At 43.7% G+C, this 20,323-nt stretch overlaps 1 protein-coding gene across 2 annotated transcripts in view; it reads left to right on the top strand.

The window, feature by feature from the left end:
- CAPN13 (calpain 13) overlaps window positions 1–20,323 on the top strand; it is an 88,735-nt gene that overhangs the window by 46,919 nt on the left and 21,493 nt on the right. For both annotated transcript variants that reach the window (XM_028724475.2, XM_028724477.2), the window contains 5 exons: window positions 3,976–4,050; window positions 4,732–4,880; window positions 7,795–7,958; window positions 16,216–16,379; window positions 17,578–17,614. In XM_028724475.2, coding sequence (XP_028580308.2) covers window positions 3,976–4,050; window positions 4,732–4,880; window positions 7,795–7,958; window positions 16,216–16,379; window positions 17,578–17,614 — 589 coding nt within the window. The remainder of the gene's footprint in view (window positions 1–3,975; window positions 4,051–4,731; window positions 4,881–7,794; window positions 7,959–16,215; window positions 16,380–17,577; window positions 17,615–20,323) is intronic.

Consider the following 20,323-nt stretch of genomic DNA (forward strand, 5'->3'; position numbering starts at 1 on the left):
CTTTTTCTTCTTTCCTCACACCTAAGAACAATTCCCTAGAATTACCCTAGGTGCAGTCTATCAAAATTAAGCACTTTTATGTCTCATTGATTCCACTACAAATGATTTAAGCATGAAATGGTTGAGATCAATAAGACTTAAAAGAAATTACCAGTGGTTGGGTGGTGTTTTATGATTTTGCCCTCACCCACTACCACAGAGCTAAAAATCTGGAAAATATGCTCCTGTACAGTATTCATAATCCTTTATTTTTCATTTTTTTCTCTTTGTTGAATTTGCAAATGAAAACTGAAAAACAAGAGCAGTATACGTGCAACAGTATACTAGTTGCTTTACGATTTTATATAGCCATCTTCTTTTCCTCTGGGCTTCTAAAATAATATTTCCTGAAAAGTGTTCTTTAGTATCTACATGCTGGTGTGACTGAAGCTGAGCTAAGAAGTATAGTATAGTGTAGTGTAGTGTAGTGTAGTGTAGTGTAGTATAGTATAGTATAGTATAGTATAGTATAGTATAGTATAGTATAGTATAGTATAGTAATTTCCCAGGTTTTGCAAAGTTTAATTCTAATCTCAATACAGTTGAAATTTGGGTGGAGCAGGCTTAAACTGCATGGATCAATACAATTCTTGAGTTCTGCTTGGTTAATGCTATGCATACAACACAATTATCACTTAATTATAAAACTGCAGCTTGAGAATTAACACAGCTGGATAGCTATTGCAATGTCTGTGTATTGCTGAGAGGTAATATCAGCAGCTAAAGATGCAAAGAATTATTTCTTTATTAAAGTACATCCAGGGTCAGCCGTACCATTAGGCATAGTCAGATGGTCACCTCAGGCAGCTGGTTTCGGGTATCCTGAAAAGTCAGTACATTTTGAGTTATTTATTATTGTTGCATTTTTATTCTCGCAGAGGGAGAGAGGTGCTTGTAGGAGTTTCTGCCTCAGGCACCAAAATGATTTGGCAAGTCTTGGCTACTGTGCACCTTGACTTAGGGGCAGTGTGTGTGTGTGTGTGTGTGTGTGTGTGAGAGAGAGAGAGAGAGAGAGAGAGAGAGAGAGAGAGAGAGAGAGAGAGTGTGCATTTTCACCTGAGTGTGTGCGCACGTGGTGTGTGCTGCTTTGACTTTCGCAGCAAAATGCCAAAGTGCCATCCAGGACTATTGAAACCAACAGAAACTCTTTCATTCTCTTCATTGTATGGCATTCTAAGCACCAGAACAACAAAGTTGCATGATCAGGGCATAAGAATGAAGTGTGTAGCTTCTTACTCCTGGCAATTTGTTCAGTGCCCATTCGTGGCTGAATGTTAAGCTTTGGGGGAAGAACTAAGCATTGAAAGAAACGAGTGATGCTTCTGAAATTCACCCCATCCGAATTTCTCATTGGAATTTGTATTTCTGGTCTTCTTTCCAAAGTAGAAGTGTACTCATCCATCACTCTCTCTTTCTTTTTTTAATTTCTGAATTTTATATTGAGCTCTGTTCATACACTGCAGCTTTCAGCTACATGACTGTTTTTTGGGGCAGTGTTTTATCAATCTGTTCATGCATAGCGGAACCAGGGGTGGGAGACAAGCTAATGAATTTATTCCCCCCTTCCCCATTAGATTTTCCCTGCGCCCAGTACTGATACACATATGCACATTGATAAAATGCTGCCCCAAAGCAATCACAATATCATACATATGGTAATGTACATATTGCAGTCTTCATGTGATTGAGCATTTCTATCAAGCTTCTCTTTTTTTGTAGCATTTTATCAGTGCATCAGATTCAGATTTGTTTACTGTATTTTAGCAACCTGCCATCAAGCAGCTTCGGTGCATTCAGAACATTCAAAGTGATCTGTGCCAAGTTTTAATCCAAAATAGAATCACACATTCGAAAAGAACAGCAAATGCATGACACATAGCAAACCAATAGAAGTCTGTCAATCTAATTTGCTTGGACCTGGGAGACCAGAGTTCAAATCTTCACTCTGCTATTAAGGTCTTAGCCTGACTTACCTGCTTCTGAGAATAAAATGGAGTGGCAGGGAGAAGCATGTTGGGAATCTGAGGTAAGACCAGGGCCGTCTTTACCCGGGGGTGCAAGGGGTGCAGGGCACCCGGTCGCTGAATTCTGGGGGGCGCCAGGCGCCCGCCGCTGAAGCTTCCTAAGCTCTTAACTATCTACCTGTTATGAAATAATAAATAATTTTGATCAAGCTAGAAAAACAAAATACTGTACATATATACCTAGGTATTACCGAAATGTATACCTACTGTTTCACTAAAGCACTTTCTAATTTTGTGCGCTCATTTACCAAAGACGTGCCACGCCGGCGCCGGCGCTTGTCATTCACAACGGCGGCACCTGTCAGACTCAACAACAGCGCTTGTCATTCTCAATGGCACCGTGCACGCAAAATTAACTCTTACATCAAAATACAGTGGTACCTCGGGTTACATACACTTCAATTACATACGCTTCAGGTTACAGACTCCGCTAACCCAGAAATATTACCTCAGGTTAAGAACTTTGCTTCAGGAAGAGAACAGAAATCGGGCTCCGGTGACACGGCGGCAGCAGGAGGCCCCATTAGCTAAAGTGGTGCTTCAGGTTAAGAACAGCTTCAGACCTCCGGAATGAATTAAGTACTTAACCTGAGGTACCACTGTATTATGTTACGTATTGTATTGAGCTGCTGTGCGGAAGTGGGGTAAGTGGCACCTTTGACATGACTGATGTTTCTCCTAAGTAGGTGCCTAAACAATACTTAGAAGTTTAAGTGGGGTGGTGTGGGGGCTAAACTAAATTTGGGGGCGCTGGGCAGATCTTTGCACCCCAGCGGCACATATGCTAAAGACAGCACTGGGTGAGAGACCTGCGCAGTGGAAGTTGCCCCCAGTTCCAGTCACCACACGGAGGCAGCTTAAGGTCCAAAATGGTTTACTGCTATAGAGGATTAGGCTTCAGTGATATGGATTCAGACGTTTATAATTTACATACAGCTTGTTGGTTTTGCCAGTCACACGTTTGAAGCAACGTGTGAACCAAAACACAACGATCTTTTTGCAATGTGCACTTCTTTAAATTTTGTGCTACAGTTCTCCAATGTGCCAAAAAAATTTAAAACGTGCCTGTTAGGAAAATGTGTGCATAAAAAGGCACATGTTGGTGAAAATAGCAAAAAGGATGCATTGCATTAGGGAGAACTGAATACCAAAAAAATGTGTATATTAGGAGAAAAATGCCTTAAAAGGATGGCAAGTTCTCGTGAAATTTTCTTTTAAAAAAATAAAAATGAAAAAATGAACTGATTCAATCGCAAACTGAAAGATTGTGAACTGATCTTTAGTAAGATGTGTTTTAGACCACAGGAGCCTGCTTCTTGGAATTTTAAATCAGGACTGTAGCAATGTTTTCTCTTAAACTGAGACACCCTGTAGTTAAGACAGCTGCGGAAATGTAGTAAGCTTTAACTAGAGGGCTTGTGGGGTTTAGGTGAGCCAATATAGGACTTAGCAATGGTTAAGCTCTTTATTCTTTAGCTGTTTGTTGTTTAGAGCAATGTTTAAAAGTTAAGTTGCATATTCATATTCTATTTTGTTTTCCATGTAACCCTTATTTGTCTACGTGCTCTTGATTTCTATTATGCTCGTATGTGGGTGTGGAGAGCTCCGTTGGTTAGAATGTGCTGATAACGCCAAGGCTGCAGGTTCGATCCCTGTATGGGACAGCTGCACATTTCTGCATTGCAGGCGGTTGGACTAGATGAACCTCAGGGTCCCTTCCAATGCTATGATTCTATGATTCTGTGTTTCATAAACCGAAATGTGTTCACTGCTCTTCTGCTGATGTATTTACAATGAACCTTTCCAAAGGGATTCTAGCTTGTCAGGCCCTGCTTGGTCACCCCCATGTCACTCATTTGGGCAAATTAGGAACCTAATTTTTAATTTCATATGGTCTTGTCCTCTTTTATAGTTCCACGGAATGGGATCGAGTCCTGAAGCAATACAAGAAATATCTGTATGAAGACAAGGATAACGGCGAGTTCTGGTATTTTCACAATTTGTCTTTCTGTGATTCTCTGTGCTCTAGATTTAAGGCCCCCAAGCTATAATAATCTCCATATGTTGCCATCTGGGCTTCTTCGGGAGAAAGCGTAGGATAAAAATTGAATTAATAATAAATAATCTTCTTGCATCGAGCCACTCTTATTTTCAGGGTCCTGCTACACTTATATTAAAGATAAGAGGCTGTATTCAACTCAATAAATGTCCATGTGGAAGAATTTCAACTTGTGCAAGGGGACTTTGCCCTTCCTCCCACAGCACATGACCCATTCCATCCCCAAAAATGCTCCAGAGAGTCGGGGGAAACCTTAGAACAGATTGCAGACTGGGGAGGAGAGGAAGGAAAGTACAACTGCACATGCAGAAGTTGTTCCGCTCTTGCAAAGTTCTATTTAGCGATAGGTTGATGAATGCAACCCCAGACTACAATCTGTAAAGTTTTTTTTCTAAGAAAAGGACCGGCAATCTATAGGTTGTTCACCACAAGCAACTGCCAACTGTTTTTGCCATTCGTTTTCTAGCACCATGCAAATTCTACTTCTCCATTTCAAAAATATTTCAAGTCCTCAGGGCTGCAAAACCAGGATTGAAAATGTATGTGTAGTTGTTGTACAATGTAGAAGTATGCAAAGCCTTCCTGAAAATTCATTTTCTCTTCCGTCAGGATGTCATATGAAGATTTCCAAGAACATTTTTTATTCTTGCATGTTTGCAATAATGTGCCAACCTTCCTAGACTTTGGAGTGCAGAGGAGCAACATGTGGTCTGTGCAAACGCATGTCGACAGATGGGTTCAAGGGCTCTACCCAGAAGGTAAAAATAAGTATCCTTCCTTAATTATTTCCCTATTCTTTTTTCAAACAGTATGTTTCAAAATAGTAATTTATTATCTGGACCTGAAATGAAAAAGTAAAATTTTAAACATAGCAATGTTTTATATTTCCATATTGCAACAATATTTAATTAACGCAGGCTTGATTATAAAGACGTAGCACAATATTACATGCTCATAGTGGGTGGTAACATATGAATCTTGAATTTTACACTCTGGAGACAGACATCTGTAGATGACAATTGCCTATGACCTCTGTCCTGCTATAATCATGAGGTCCATCAAGCCTCAGCAGAACACTTGATCTGGCAATAAACCCAGTTTAATTGAGTTTTTGATCCATGTTTGTGAAATTAACTAACTGCAATTCCCAAGGTTCTGCTACAATTTTCTCTTCCACATTGGGTTCCCAAATAATGTCCAGTGTTGCAGGGCAGTTGCTGTTCAGCAACAGAACCTACAGCTTCAATCCCAGACCTCGTTTTCTTTGCCAGATCTCAAATCTGAAATATACACATCGCATAAGAATTCTGCACAGAATTAGGCAGGCCCACTGAAATCAACCTCCTATGCTATTATCTACATATTCCTATCCTTTTTCTGCTTAGTTGTCCCAGTACTTAATTCGGTGGTTATCTAATATCTCCAGCGACTTTCTGTAAGCAGTGCCAACTGTTTATTTACAGATGTCCTGGTTATATGGCCAGGGGTGTAGCAAGGGGGGGTGCAGTGGGGGTGCGCCCGCCCCTGGTGTCACCACTGAGGGAGGTGACAAAATGGTGGGCGGCACTCACCGCAGGGCCTGTAGCGCGCCTGAGCCACACATCTCTCCTGGGAGTGACGAAGTGGCTTGAGCGTCCACAGGCTCTGCGCTGCCCCAAACAGTTCACCTGTTGCCTCCCCCTCAGCTGTAGGGCGGCTGAGTGGGAGGAGGCAGGTAGACTCCTCAGAGACCCAGCGATGCCCCTGTGGGCAGCTGGCCCCACCCCCAGGCGCAAGGCACATGCGCTGCCCAAGGCTCCCACTCGGCTTGCTCCGCTGCTGTAAATGGCAAGTCTGGAGACTGATCACATTTTGAATTGTATTTGATGATAGCCCATGGATTCTCTTCAACTTTTGCTTTAGGATATTTGGAATAATATTTGGAATAATAATAATAAGTGGCTTATTTCCATGAAAGTGAATTTAGCATTGCGGCCTGGGCATGTTGTCTATGCATTGTGCGAAAGGGTTTCTATCTGAAGTCTAGATACGTTAAACTTGTTATTATTCACCATATGAAAACAAAAATTAAAATACAGCATGTGAAAACATACAAACAGCAAATGTCTTCACAATTTATATAACATAACAGCCATTTCTAAAATTGGTGTATGCATTCTGTTGTGGAATCTGAACCATTTTCTCTGTTTTTCAGAAAGACCACACTTTAATCAGTGCAGCTAATTTGCACATAATCATAACCATGGAAACTTTACACTTCTCTTCAATCAGTGTTGCTTTAGAATTTCCTCAGTTCTTTGCTAACATAATTTTATGGCTTGCTAACAAATTCCTATTTTCTCACCAAGTATATATATATATTTATGTTCATGCTTTACAACCTTTATATACTATTTTCAGTCTTCTAAGAAATACATTGGGGCTTATATTTTATCCATAACATGTTTTATTTTGTACTGTTGTGCTTCTTTAAAATTAAAAAATAAAGTTCTACTACTTGTGGTGTAAAACATAAGATGTTTTCATTTTTCTTAAGTGCAATTCCTCCTCTATCCAGAAATTTAGCATTATTTTATGCCGCCACCAGATTTGCAAGAATGCAGCAACTTGTTATTTTTATATAGTAATTGTTTAGAATTATATTCTAAGTTGTCTTTGTGCAAGTGGAAATAGATGTTCAATTGCACAATAAGACTTTGCTTCTCTCCCTGCCCCACAGAGCCCCCTACTGCTTCAAAATATGCTGTGGGGCAGTTGGGGGTCCTTCAGAGGAGATCTTGCAAGCACATGGTGGCTGCAGGGTGGGGAGGAGTAGAAGATAATGCTGCTCAAGCTTGTGGCGTAATATGCTGGGGGCCATGTTCTGGTTGCAGGCAGGGCCACCATCCTACCCATTCTTCCCCTTTGTCACCTGCATGAATTAGGCCAAGAGATGCAGATTGCCTCCAACTGATAGATAAGGATTGCAGCCTGCAACAATGCTACTGCTTCAGCAATCTCTGTTTAGCAGGGATCTCTGGCTGTATGCAGAGAATTGTATTTGGTAGAACTGAGGATCAGGGCTTCTTATAAAGTAACCACTAATTGAATGTCTAAGGGACGCGGGTGGCGCTAAACCATTGGGCCTCTTGGGCTTGCCGATCAGAAGGTCGGGAGTTCGAATCCCCACGACGGGGTGAGCTCCCATTGCTCGGTCCCTGCTCCTGTCAACCTAGCAGTTCGAAAGCACGCCAAAAGTGCAAGTAGATAAATAGGTACCACTCCAGTGGGAAGGTGTTTCCATGCGCTGCTCTGGTTTCAGTGTACCATTGTGCCAGAAGCGGCTTAGTCATGCTGGCCACATGACCCGGAAAAACTGTCTGTGGACAAACATCAGCTCCCTTGGCCAGTAAAGCGAGATGAGTGCCGCAACCCCAGAGTCGTCTGCATCTGGACTTAACTGTCAGGGGTCCTTTACCTTTTTAAATTGAATGTCTAGCTTCCTGCAACAGGGCAGGATAAGTGCCTGCTAGAGACATTGACAGGCTGAAGGACCCACAGGACCACGAGCCTATGAAGGCATGCATGCAGCAGGCAGAGGTAAAAGGAAGAGATAAAGGAGGGAGGTCTCATTTGATCTACACTACTTTGCTGAATGTGTCTGATAACAGAAATCATTGTTTTTCGCAACAGGTGCCTTTTCCAGAAATCCTCGGTATTTAATCCAGGTGCAGGAGCCGGACATGAAAAATTCCAATGTTGTGGTATCACTGACACAGAAACTTGTAAATGATACAAGGAGTCCACAACCTCCACAACCTCCAGAACCTCCAGGCATTCGTTTCGTAATACTCAAGGTAAGTCACACCAGACAAGAACTGGTGTTCTGCTCATGCTTGAGCCTGGCCATCTGTATAACTAGCCTCATGTGCTGGATTCAGCTGAAAACCAGCCCTGTTTTGTCTCATGGTGGCTGGTAAATTCCAAGCTGCAATGGCAGGGAAAGAGATGAACATTGCTGCCTCCTACCCAGTGCCCTAAACCATCCTTCCTCCCAAATGACGAGTGCCACACCATAGCTGTCAACTTTCCCCCCCTTTTTAAGGGAAATTCCCTTATTCTGAATAGGATTCCTCACAATAAAAGGGAAAAGTTGACAGCTATGCGCCACACACCCAGCTCTGCCCACATGTCTTTGCTTTTCCCCCTTGAGAATAGCTTTGCCTTTTCCCAATTATTTTCTAGTGATAGATTAAGCACTGTCTCTGAAATGTAACGAAACCTATTTTTGCATTTCCGAGTCCTTCAGAGGCTGGAACGCGAACTGTTTTGTTGGCTCTGTCTCTCCCATTCAACACCCACTGCAGAACTCCTGGATATTTTGGCAGGAGATCTAGATAAGATTAGCCTCATTTACTCTGCATTAATTAATCTAGAATAACCACCACCACCACGCCCCCGGCTTCCATCCTCAGAATAACTCGTATGGATTCAAGCCACCGCACAATGTGTAGTGACTTACTTACGTAGTTTGGATATGGTTCAAACATGCTATAGAAAAGAAATTACCTAAAGTAATCAATATAGGACTTGTTTCAGGGGGGGATGTTTAGGATGGTAGTTTTAGTGTGAAATATACCATTATTTTTATTTCTGAGATCTTAACACACCGCACACACACACACACACACACATGCGCACACACACACACACACACACACACACACACACACAAAATTATGGTGCCATTGATCTACTCCCCTTTTCCCTTAGCTACAAACATCCTATCTCTTTCAGTTCCCTTCTGCAGCCATGAGAAGCTTCATAATATACTTGAGTTTTAAAGAATTCGGAAGTAATAATGTATACCATTGCCTCGGGAGAGTTTTCTTGAAGTAGTGGTGCTCACACTACACATTTATACCACTTTAGCAGTCATGGTTTGCCCCCTAGACTCCTGGGAAATGAAGTTACTCCTCATAGAACTACAATTCCCAGCACTCCTAACGGACTACAGTTCCAAGGATTCTTTGGGGGAAGCCATGGCTGCTGAAATGGTAAAGGTAAAGGTACCCCTGCCCGTACGGGCCAGTCTTGACAGACTCTAGGGTTGTGCGCCCATCTCACTTAAGAGGCCGGGGGCCAGCGCTGTCCGGAGACACATTCCGGGTCACGTGGCCAGCGTGACAAAGCTGCATTTGGCGAGCCAGAGCCACACACGGAAACACCGTTTACCTTCCCGCCAGTAAGCGGTCCCTATTTATCTACTTGCACCCGGGGGTGCTTTCGAACTGCTAGGTTGGCAAGCACTGGGATCGAACAACGGGAGCACACCCCGCTGCGGGGATTCGAACCGCCGACCTTTTGATCGGCAAGCCCTAGGCGCTGAGGCTTTTACCCACAGCGCCACCCGCATCCCGCTGAAATGGTACAAGAGTGCTTTAAATACATAGTGTGGATGAAGCTTCAGGTTAGGTAATTTCTCTCCCTACAAATAAAGATGCTTACACAGGCTCAGGTGGGCACTTCATTCCCCTCTTAAGAATGTTAATTCAGGAATATACTGCTCTTGAGTGCAGCTGCAAGGCAGAGCAGAATCTTTCCTTAGCCATTTGGCTGGAGGTTCTGATTTCTGTTGGTTTGACAAAAGTTGAAAATTGTGAAGTTGCAAGTGAAGTTGCAAGTGGCACCTGTGGCACATTCTAGAATAAAAGACCTCAGAAAGTGACACACAAAGTGTAACATTGAACAGCCCCTAAAAGCACAACAAAACAAAATTTAAAACATTTTAAAGCATGGGTAGGCAAACTAAGGCCCAGGGGCCCGGATCCGGCCCAATCACCTTCTAAATCCGGCCTGCGGACGGTCCGAGAATCAGCGTGTTTTTACATGAGTAGAATGTGTGTTTTTATTTAAAATGCATCTCTGGGTTATTTGTGGGGCATAGGAATGCATTCATTCATTTTTTTCTTCAAAATATAGTCTGGCCCCCCACAAGGTCTGAGGGACAGTGGACCGGCCCCCTGCTGAAAAAGTTTGCTGACTCCTGTTTTAAAGCATTCAAAATTGTTATAAATACAGCATGTAGACAATCAACAGCCCGGTTTATGAATGTTTGAAGTCCTGACAACCATAGGGCTCTTGCTTCCCAGTGTCCTGGTTTTGATTAAAATGGTGCCTGAACTCAACACCTGAGTTTGCTAATAGGAGTAAAATGTGTCCACCTTTCTTGGATTGACCAAAAGGGCAACACATTGGAATTAAGTAGATTAACCTAGTCTAATCTACAAGGTACTTGACCCCACACCACAAGAACGAACAGCACAGTTGTGTGCTCAGGCATTAGGAAGAATGTGTGAAGCATAGAGGAAAGTAATAACCCAATCTTGTAGGGAATGGCCGAGCAACCAGGCCAGAATTTCCCAACCAGTCAGAAGCTCAACTGGCTGGAACTTTCCAGTAGTTGAATATGTGCATTCTCAGAGTTGCGCAGTTGCTGTTAATTAAGCAGGCCGCCATATTGACCTTGAGCTACTAGTCACTGCCAGATAACGCAGTTGCACTCAATCCATGATCTCATTCTCATTACTAAGAGCCAGAAACCAATTTTCTCTGCTACCCGGAGGCCTGCAGAAATCAAACTTTGGTCAAGGCAGAAGCAGAAGAAAGGCTTTTCTTGACACTCCCTGTTTCCAATATTTTAAAGAGCCAGTAAGCATAATCAATAGGGATGTTCTAATTTATTTTGTCTGTAATACTAGGCCTCATTGACCACTGGTGGGGCTTGCTTCCAAGTAAGCATCCCTAGACTCAGGATGTTGGGGGGGGGGGGATAGAATATGCAACCAATCCAAAAAATGCCTATAATGGTGGGTTACAAGCATGAGACATTGAACTACACATTTCCACAAAGCTGGACATTAAAAGGCAGTTAAAGGCATGTTTTCCTCACACATCTCATTGGGATTACACTAAAGTAGCCTGTTTGTAGCTTTTCTTTGAGATCATATTAGATATCAGCCTCTGACAGTGCTCTTGGGGTATCTTTTTCAGAATAATTATGTCTCTCCTGTTGTGCATCTCTAGCATCTCCTACTTTTCATTGTCGGTATTTATTTTCACTTAGAAAATGTTAATCTTGCCTTCAGGCAGTTGCACTCTCAACTGGATTTACTGAGGCCTAATCTATGCAAGTAGTTTCCAGGGGTGGTACCCCATGAGGTAATTCGGTTAGTGAAAGGACTCCTGGCTGCACCATGGAACTTCTGCTCCTCCTTCTTCTCCCTGTACTGCCCCCAGATCTGTTCTGGAAGTTCCCTTAACCCTAAGTAGCAGATTTGGGGAGGAAATGTGGGGCACACATGGAGAGGAGAGGGAGCAGCTTGCCATTCTTCGTGCTCCAGTGTGCAGTCTACCATCCAGACACAGCCCATGAGGGTTGATATGTCAAGGATCAATACAGGTTCTTTGTTTGTGAACAACTCAGTTTCATTCCTACTTATGGCCTGCTTTGAAAGTAGCCCCTTGCAGTGTCTGATAAGGTGCTTCCAAAATGTGAGGGGAACTTGGAAGTATCCTCTGCCATAAGAAGAGGGGCTTGGACAAGAAAGGTTGAAGAGAGTCTCCAGCACGCAGAAATGAGTTCAAGAACCCAAGAGGTAGCTTAAGATCTCTGCACAAAAGTCCTTGTCCATCTGTCTTGGAGGCTTTAGTTGAGAATTCCTGTATGCCGGGGGTTGGACTAGATGACCCTCAGGGTACCTTCCAACTCTACAGTTCTATAATCCTTAAGTGAGGTGTTAGCACAGCCACAGCCGCCTATAATTTTTTAGGTTTGTATATTAAACACGTCTGCTTGATGCTAGTCATGGGGAGGAAACAGCAAGAACCAGCACAGAGTAAACAGGAAATGTTATCTGATCCAAGAGAGGTATAATTAGCACTAAAATAATTAATTGAGTAATCAATTTCGTTAACTTATTCATTAAGCACAGATTAAAAATGTGGGGTTTTAATTAGATTTTAACTGGACTATCCCCGAGAAGGATATTTAGTGCTAATAGCATTCTTGTAAATGTTCCATGTCTGGGGGTCTCAGGAGCATTTTACCGTAGATTTAGTTCCCCCCCCCCCCCGCCCCCAAACCATAGTAAGAGCCCCTGCTGCCTTAGAGTTCACGCTTACCAAAGAGGCAAGTGCTATGTTATGAGAACACATGACCCGGTTGATGTGTCCAATCTGGCTAGAATCAATGTGGGTGGACAGGGGGAAACAGCAAAACAATACCCCTCCCTTCCCACAGACACATTTAAAAGGAAGCCACAATAGAGAAGGCCCGTTCTCATGTTGCTACCCTCCGGACCTCTCATGGAGGAGGCGCACAAAGAAGGACCTCAAATGATGAGCACAGAGTCTGGGACGGTTTATATGGGGAGAGACTGTCCTTCAGATGGTCCTTCACCAGCCCTTTCTGTCCACTGGGATTCTCCTCAGGCCACCTGCCCTCTTTAAGCACTTTTGTGTCCCTGTCTGATGCCTCTTGCTTGCGTGGAAGGAGAATGGAGAGGTGTGTGGCATGTCTGTGAGTAGAAACCTCTGACCTTCTTGCATGGCTGGAATATAACTTCCTGAAAGAAGGTGAGACTTGCATCCATTGCTCTGCCATCTTGTCCATCTGGCCTTGCCCTAGTTTGTGGCTTCCAGAAGATTTCCTGCAAGAGGTTGCATCCCTTGTGCCGAAAAGCTTTCTCCACCCCTGCTTGTACATAATGCATACAATGTTTTTGGTAGTACAATGACCAGTGTATGTGAGAATAAGGCTCCTTTAAGAACTGGGCTGGAAGGAGTGGTAATAATAATAATAATAATAATAATAATAATAATAATAATACCCAGCCACTCTGAGCAGCTCCCAATTGAGTGTTAAAAACAATACAGCATTAAATATTAAAAACTTCCCTAAACAGGGCTGCCTTCAGATGTCTTTTAAAAATAGGATAGCTGCTTATTTCCTTGACATCTGATGGGAGGGTGTTCCACAGGGTGGGTGCCATTACTGAGAAGGCCCTCTGTCTGGTTCCCTGTAACCTCACTCCTCTCAATGAGGAAACCGCCAGAAGGCACTCAGCACTGGATCTCAGTGTCCGGGCTGAACGATGGAGGTGGAAATGCTCCTTCAGGTGTACAGGACTGAGACCGTTTAGGGCTTTAAAGGTCAGCACCAACACTTTGAATTGTGCTTGGAAACGTACTGGGAGCCAATGCAGATCTCTCAGGACTGGTGTTATATAGTCCTGGAGGCCACTCCTAGTCTAGCTGCCGCATTCTGGATTGTTGTTGTTGTTGTTTAGTCGTTTAGTCGTGTCCGACTCTTCGTGACCCCATGGACCAGAGCACGCCAGGCACTTCTGTCCTCCACTGCCTCCCGCAGTTTGATCAAACTCATGCTGGTAGCTTCAAGAACACCATCCAACCATCTCATCCTCTGTCGTCCCCTTCTCCTTATGCCCTCAATCTTTCCCAACATCAGGGTCTTTTCCAGGGAGTCTTCTCTTCTCATGAGGTGGCCAAAGTATTGGAGCCTCAGCTTCACAATCTGTCCTTCCAGTGAGCACTCAGGGCTGATTTCCTTAAGAATGGATACGTTTGATCTTCTTGCAGTCCATGGGACTCTCATGAGTCTCCTCCAGCACCATAATTCAAAAGCATCAATTCTTCAGCGATCAGCCTTCTTTATGGTCCAGCTCTCACTTCCATACATCACTACTGGGAAAACCATAGCTTTTACTATACGGACCTTTGTTGGCAAGGTGATATCTCTACTTTTTAAGATGCTGCCTAGGTTTGTCATTGTTTTTCTCCCAAGAAGCAGGTGTCTCTTAATTTCGTGACTACTGTCACCATCTGCAGTGATCATGGAGCCCAAGAAAGTAAAATCTCTTACTGCCTCCATTTCTTCCCCTTCTATTTGCCAGGAGGTGATGGGACCAGTGGCCATGATCTTCGTTTTTTTGATGTTGAGCTTCAGACCATATTTTGCGCTCTCCTCTTTCACCCTCAATAAAAGGTTCTTTAATTCCTCCTCACTTTCTGCCATCAAGGTTGTATCATCTGCATATCTGAGGTTGTTGATATTTCTTCTGGCAATCTTAATTCCGGCTTCGGATTCATCCAGCCCAGCCTTTCGCATGATGAATTCGTCTTTGTCCATGGAGTTTTTTTGGCAGGGATACTGGAGTGGCTTGCCGGTTCCTCCTCCAGGTGGATCACGTTTGGTCAAAACTCTCCACTATGGCCTGTTCATCTTGGGTACCCTGCTCGGCATAGTTCATAGCTTCTCTGAGTTATTCAAGCCCCTTTGCCACGGCAAGGCAGTGATCCATGAAGGGGCATTCTGGATTAGTCCCTAACTAATGGCATGGTGTGGTTGCTGTAAAGATTGCCTTTCTCCACGATGTTATGGATGACAGTAACACAATGGATGACATTGGACACTGTGTCCAATGAATAATTATTTCACGTTTCATCCTAGACAAAGATCTTGATCTTTCCAATTGCCTAAAAGATCTAAGACATGGCAGGTTTGGTTAGTGGGGGAAATACAAAGGTGTGATGATGCATTTACTGTCAGCTGCTCAGTGCAGGGGACTTGGAGAAAAGATTTTCTGTTTGTAGCAATGATTCTTCAGCCTGTGTTACAAAGACATGGGACGTTTGGTTGAAAACATTGTTATAAACATCATTATAAAGACACTCTGAATGTCTCAAGGACAAAAGAAATTCTTAAATATAAATGACTCCATTAGGTCCGAAAGAACTGTCTTCATTTAGGTTTGCTGAAGTTTTAATCCATCGTGCCTCGAAGTCCAAATGCCTGCCATGCTCCCCTAAAAAAAAAAAAAATGCTCCCCCCGCTTTCTCTTTGCAAGACAGCAGTTTATATTCTCCCCCCACCCTTTCCAAAGGCATGGCTCATAAATTATTGTGCCACACTGTGAAACCACTCTAAATGGGATTTATACACTCCAGTGTATTTGTAAGAATATGTTTAGTAAGGGTTTTTATTATGCTGTCTTTATGTGTCATCACAATAATAGCTGTTGCATTTTATTTATTGCTCCAGCTTGATGAAAATATTGGAACAGCAACAAATGTGACAGGATACGACATTTTCTTATGAGAATGGATATCAGGTTCATAGTCTGTGCCAGAGCTGTAGCAAGCATATGGTCATGGAATCTGTGTTTGTGTGGGTTCCATATATGGAGGTTCACCAAAGATTTCCTGAGTTCAGCAATGGAAGAAGAATTCAGGTTGCTTGTCATGTTAATGCAAACCTGCCTAATTCACACTTCCAAAAGCAATGCACACCTAAAAACGTAGCCACCCTTTGAAATCCACGCTTGCCTGAATTTTGCAGTGCATTTCACCACCCCAATCCCCTCCCCAACAAGTACAAAAATATGCATATTAGGGGAAAGGATGCATTGTGAAATAACAAACCCAAATTAGGAAAAATGGCTTGTGGAATTGTGAATTTCAGGAGGAATGCCCACCCATCAAAATTATGGTACATTTCTGAGGACTTATAAAAACAACCAACCAAGTACACAAAGGGATACTGAAATGTGGCCAACTGAATTTAAACTGGAAAAATGAGAAACTGAGAGAAGTCAAGACTGAATCATCCATCCTTAGTTGAGTGTTTTCCTTATGGGACCATGAATTCAGTTCACCAGCACTCCTGCTGTTTACTTTTGGAGGAAGAACAACTAAGTTAGGTGCCTCTGATCTTGCAGAAGATTAGAAAGACAGAGTTGAAATGTACCTTGAAGGTCATCTAGTGTAGCTCTGTGCCAACGCAGGAAATCCTCTCTGCTTCAATATCTTTGATAAGAGGCCATCCAAACTCCATTTAAAATCCTCCCCTTTCTGAGGCAGTTTGTTCTTCTGTCTAACAGTTTGTACTATCATCAGCAAGTTGTTATCCTTTCTCCAACTCATTTCTACCCTTGATTGACCTGCATAATGTATTTTAAAAATTAGAGGATGGCATTCCGTGATAGTTACTTCAGAATTCCTGCTCATTTCTTCTCACGTTATATTGCTTCTCAGGACAGAACCACCGTTTACAACAAGGGATTCATAAAACAACGAGATGTCACTGGGATATTTCAGTTGAGACCTGGGACCTACACCATTATTCCAGAAATATCACAAGGAGGCCAAGAGTCAGAGTTCATTCTACGAATCTTTCTAAAGAACCAAAACAACTACAGGTATGTAGACAGGCATTCAGGCCTGTTCTCGTCATGAGCCAGTGTCTCTTTACCAATGTTTTCTTCTCTTCCATTCCCCAGTTTATGAGTGATCACTTTCGCCATGCATGCAGATATGTCCCCGAAACTGAGCTCATTAACAGTATCTATTGTTTAAAGGACTCTTGTCTTATTTTTTATGGGGGTGGTGAAGAGTGCTCTGAGCCATAGGAGTAGGGCAAGACCAGATCTCCCCCAGGAGTGGGAGACGATAGCTCCCCAGCTCTCTCCTCTCAGCTAGGTTGTGGATTGTGGCCTAAGAATGTGACAGTAGCTTCAAACTGAGCAGAAGACTGTCGGAAGAGAGCTGGTTGTTTTAACACTTTCCATCCCAGCCATTTGTCTGCCCCAAGCCCACCCACCCCAATTGCTTTATTTCCAAGAGAAAATATATACGCACACTGAATCTTTACACTCTTGGGGAGAAAAGCATCTGTGTGTGTGTGTGTGTGTGTGTGTGTGTGTGTGTGTGTGTGTGTGTGATTTTGAGCCACCGAAAGGCTGGGAAGAAAGACCCTCTCTTAGATCTACCCCCCTCACTGGTCCTCTGCATATCCTTTATCTGAAAAAGAATGCCCTTGATGAAATACCGTATATACTTGAGTATAAGCCGACCCGAATATAAGCCGAAGCACCTAATTTCACCACAAAAAAACTGGGAAAACTTATTGACTCGCGTATAAGTCGGTTCACCACACCAGAAACCTGGTGGTGGCGGCAGCAGTGGAGGAAGAACAAGCAGCCCCAAAGGGCTGCTTTCGGGCTGCTCGTTCCTCCGCCACCACCGCCGCTGACAGTGGCAAAGGTGGTGGAGGAGGAAGGAGCAGCCCGAAAGGACCCTCCTTCGAGTATAAGCCAAGGGGAGCTTTTTCAGCATAAAAAATGTGCTGAAAAAGTCGGTTTATACTCGAGTATATATGGTAATCATGGGTTTAATTTGTAGATCTACCTGTGTTGCATTCTGGCGTGGTAAGTTAACTGTGCACCATACAACACAATTTCCAGACTCCTCCAGCCTTCTCTTCCCATAGAAAAAAGTATCTCTGCTGCAGGCCTGCCAAGGAACCTGAATTCAGTATTCACTGCTTAACTAGCAACACAAACGTCTTGTTCTAACCTAATGCAGTTCTCTCTTTTTATTCTTCCTTTTGTTTATTAGGGCACCAAATACTGAGCTGAGTCCAGTTGTAACAGAGGTATGTAGGTTTAGAAAGTGGTGTTGCCTTTAAATGTGAAGCACTGACATACGCTGTGTGCCTTCTACTTATTGGAAGCCTGGATCCAGAACTGAATTGACTCAATCTGGCCCAATTCGGATAGTTCAGTTCAAGACAGCCCTAGATCAACCTGCATTGGGTTGGCCCATTTAGACCTCACCAGGGGAGTCAAAAGGTAGGGCAGTCAGCTGGCAGGAGTGAAGGAGAGGCAGGTAGCCTGAGGGTTCAAATCCCCACTCAGCCATGAAGCTCACGGGGTGACCTTGGGCGTGTCACCATCTCTTAGCCTAGCCTACCTCTCAGGGCTGTTGTGGGGATAAAGCGAGGAGGAGGAGAGGTATGAACACCACCTTGACCTCTAATAAATAATAATAATAATAATAATAATAATAATAATAATAATAATAATAATAATAATAGTTTATTACTTATACTCCACCCATCTGACTGGGCCTCCCCAGCCACTCTGGGTTGCTCCCAACAGAATATTAAAACACGATAAAACATCAAACATTAAAAATTTCCCTAAACACCTTCAGATGTTTTTTAAAAGTCAGATACAGTGGTACCTCAGGTTATATACACTTCAGGTTACATACGCTTCAGGTTACAGAGTCCACTAACCCAGAAATATTACCTTGGGTTAAGAACTTTGCTTCAGGATGGGAACAGAAATTGTGCAGCGGCGGTGCAACAGCAGCAGGAGGCCCCATTAGCTAAAGTGGTGCTTCAGGTTAAGAACAGTTTCAGGTTAAGAACAGACCTTCAGAACGAATTAAGTTCTTAACCCGAGATACCACTGTAGTTGTTTATTTCCTTGACATCTGATGGGAGGGTGTTCCACAGGGCAGGCACCACTACCGAGAAGGCCCTCTGCCTGGTTCCCTGTAACCTCACTTCTCGCAGTGAGGGAACCGCCAGAAGGCCATCGGAGCTGGACCTCAATGTCCAGACTGAATGATCGGGGTGGAGACACTTCTTCAGGTATACAGGGCCAAGGCCGTTTTGGGCTTTAAAGGTCAGCACCAACACTTCAAATTGTGCTCAGAAACATACTGGGAGCCAATGAAGGTCTTCAAAGGTACATGTAGAGCACATTGAGTAGTCCAAGCAGGAGATGACTAGAGTATTGTACCACTCTGGCAAGACAGTCTGCGGGCAGGTAGGGTCTCAGCCTGCGTACCAGATGGAGCTGACAGACAGCTGCCCTGGACACAGAATTGACCTGCACTTCCATGGGCAGCCGTGAGTCCAAAATGACTCCCAGGCTGTGCATCTGGTCCTGAAGGGAAGGTAGGACATAAATGTAATAATAAATAGAATTCTGTTCTTCTGTCTGCAGGGGTCTGCTTTGCCAGCATGTTCTACAAAGCAAAGCAACACCCAATAGGACTGACTACTTCCCCCCCAACCCCCACTCCACATGTTTAATTTAATTTAGGAGTTCAATTTAAACCCCTAATTAAACATGTGGTGGGGAGGGGGGGAGAAGGCACAACATCTTCTATTTCCCCTGCTCCCCCCAAATGGCATATTCCATAAGGGTTTTAAACCCTGACAAAGCATGCAGTTAAGTGGGGGGAGGGGAATGCAGCATCCCCTTCTTCCCCTACCTCCATCCTGACCTTGTGTTTAATTATGGTTTAAAAACATTAGGTAAGGGGCCCAAATTCATTTGGGTCCAGTTGGCCCTTGGGTGGATCAGGGCCTATGTGAAGCATCAGATCAGGCCCTAGGCTATGAGTGTCTAACTCAGGCATAGGCAAACTCTGGCTCTCCAGATGTTTGGGACTACAATCCCCATCATCCCTGACCACTGGTCCTGTTAGCTAGGGATGGTGGGAATTGTAGTCCCAAACATCTGGAGGGCTGGAAATTGCCTATGCCTGGTCTAACTGAAATCTTACCCATTTACTCTGCTACAACTAATGGGCCATCAGGAGTGCCATCTTGGCCCTGCGACCGTGGGTGCCCAAGGCCATGGGTGCCATGCCCTGGCAGCAGAATATGTGGGTTCCCGGCCTCTTTATGGGTGCTCAGGCACCCAGGGCCACAGGGAGTTTGTACCTATGTGGGCCACACTGTCATACCTTCCAACATGTACCAGAGGCAAATCGGGGCGTGTGTCTTTAGGGGCTGCGATCTCGCAGGAGTCAGGTGACTCATGAGACAGCACAGCCCCCCAAAACGGGATGTCCTGATTAAATCAGGACAGTTGAGGGGTATGTACTGTATACCAGGAAAACAGATTCTATGGCCCTGCAGATGTTGGTAGACAATACCTCCAATCATCTTCGACCATTTGCCATCTGGAGGGCCACAAACATCTGGAGGGCCACAGACTGAATGCCATGTATTTGAAGGTCCATCTGTGATACTCAATATCTAAGAAGAAAATATAACACTCTTAGCATTGTTGGGGTTGCTCTGAAAAACACAGTGTTTGGATCTTGCTAATTCCAAGGGACCTGCTCCAAATTTGTGTCAAGTATAACCAAATCTCCCCCCCCCCCAATCTTTGGAAGCATTTACACACACACACACACACACACACACACACACACACACGCCCGAGAGAAAAATAGGTTAAACAGCTGATTTAAGATCAACAGAAGAAAGTTCAAACTGTGATTTGGTAGCTGTTTAAACTGCTTTAAAGGGAGAATTCACACTAGAAGTGGAGCAAGA

Source organism: Podarcis muralis, chromosome 3, assembly GCF_964188315.1.
Source record: "Podarcis muralis chromosome 3, rPodMur119.hap1.1, whole genome shotgun sequence".
Taxonomy (NCBI): Eukaryota; Metazoa; Chordata; class Lepidosauria; order Squamata; family Lacertidae; genus Podarcis; species Podarcis muralis.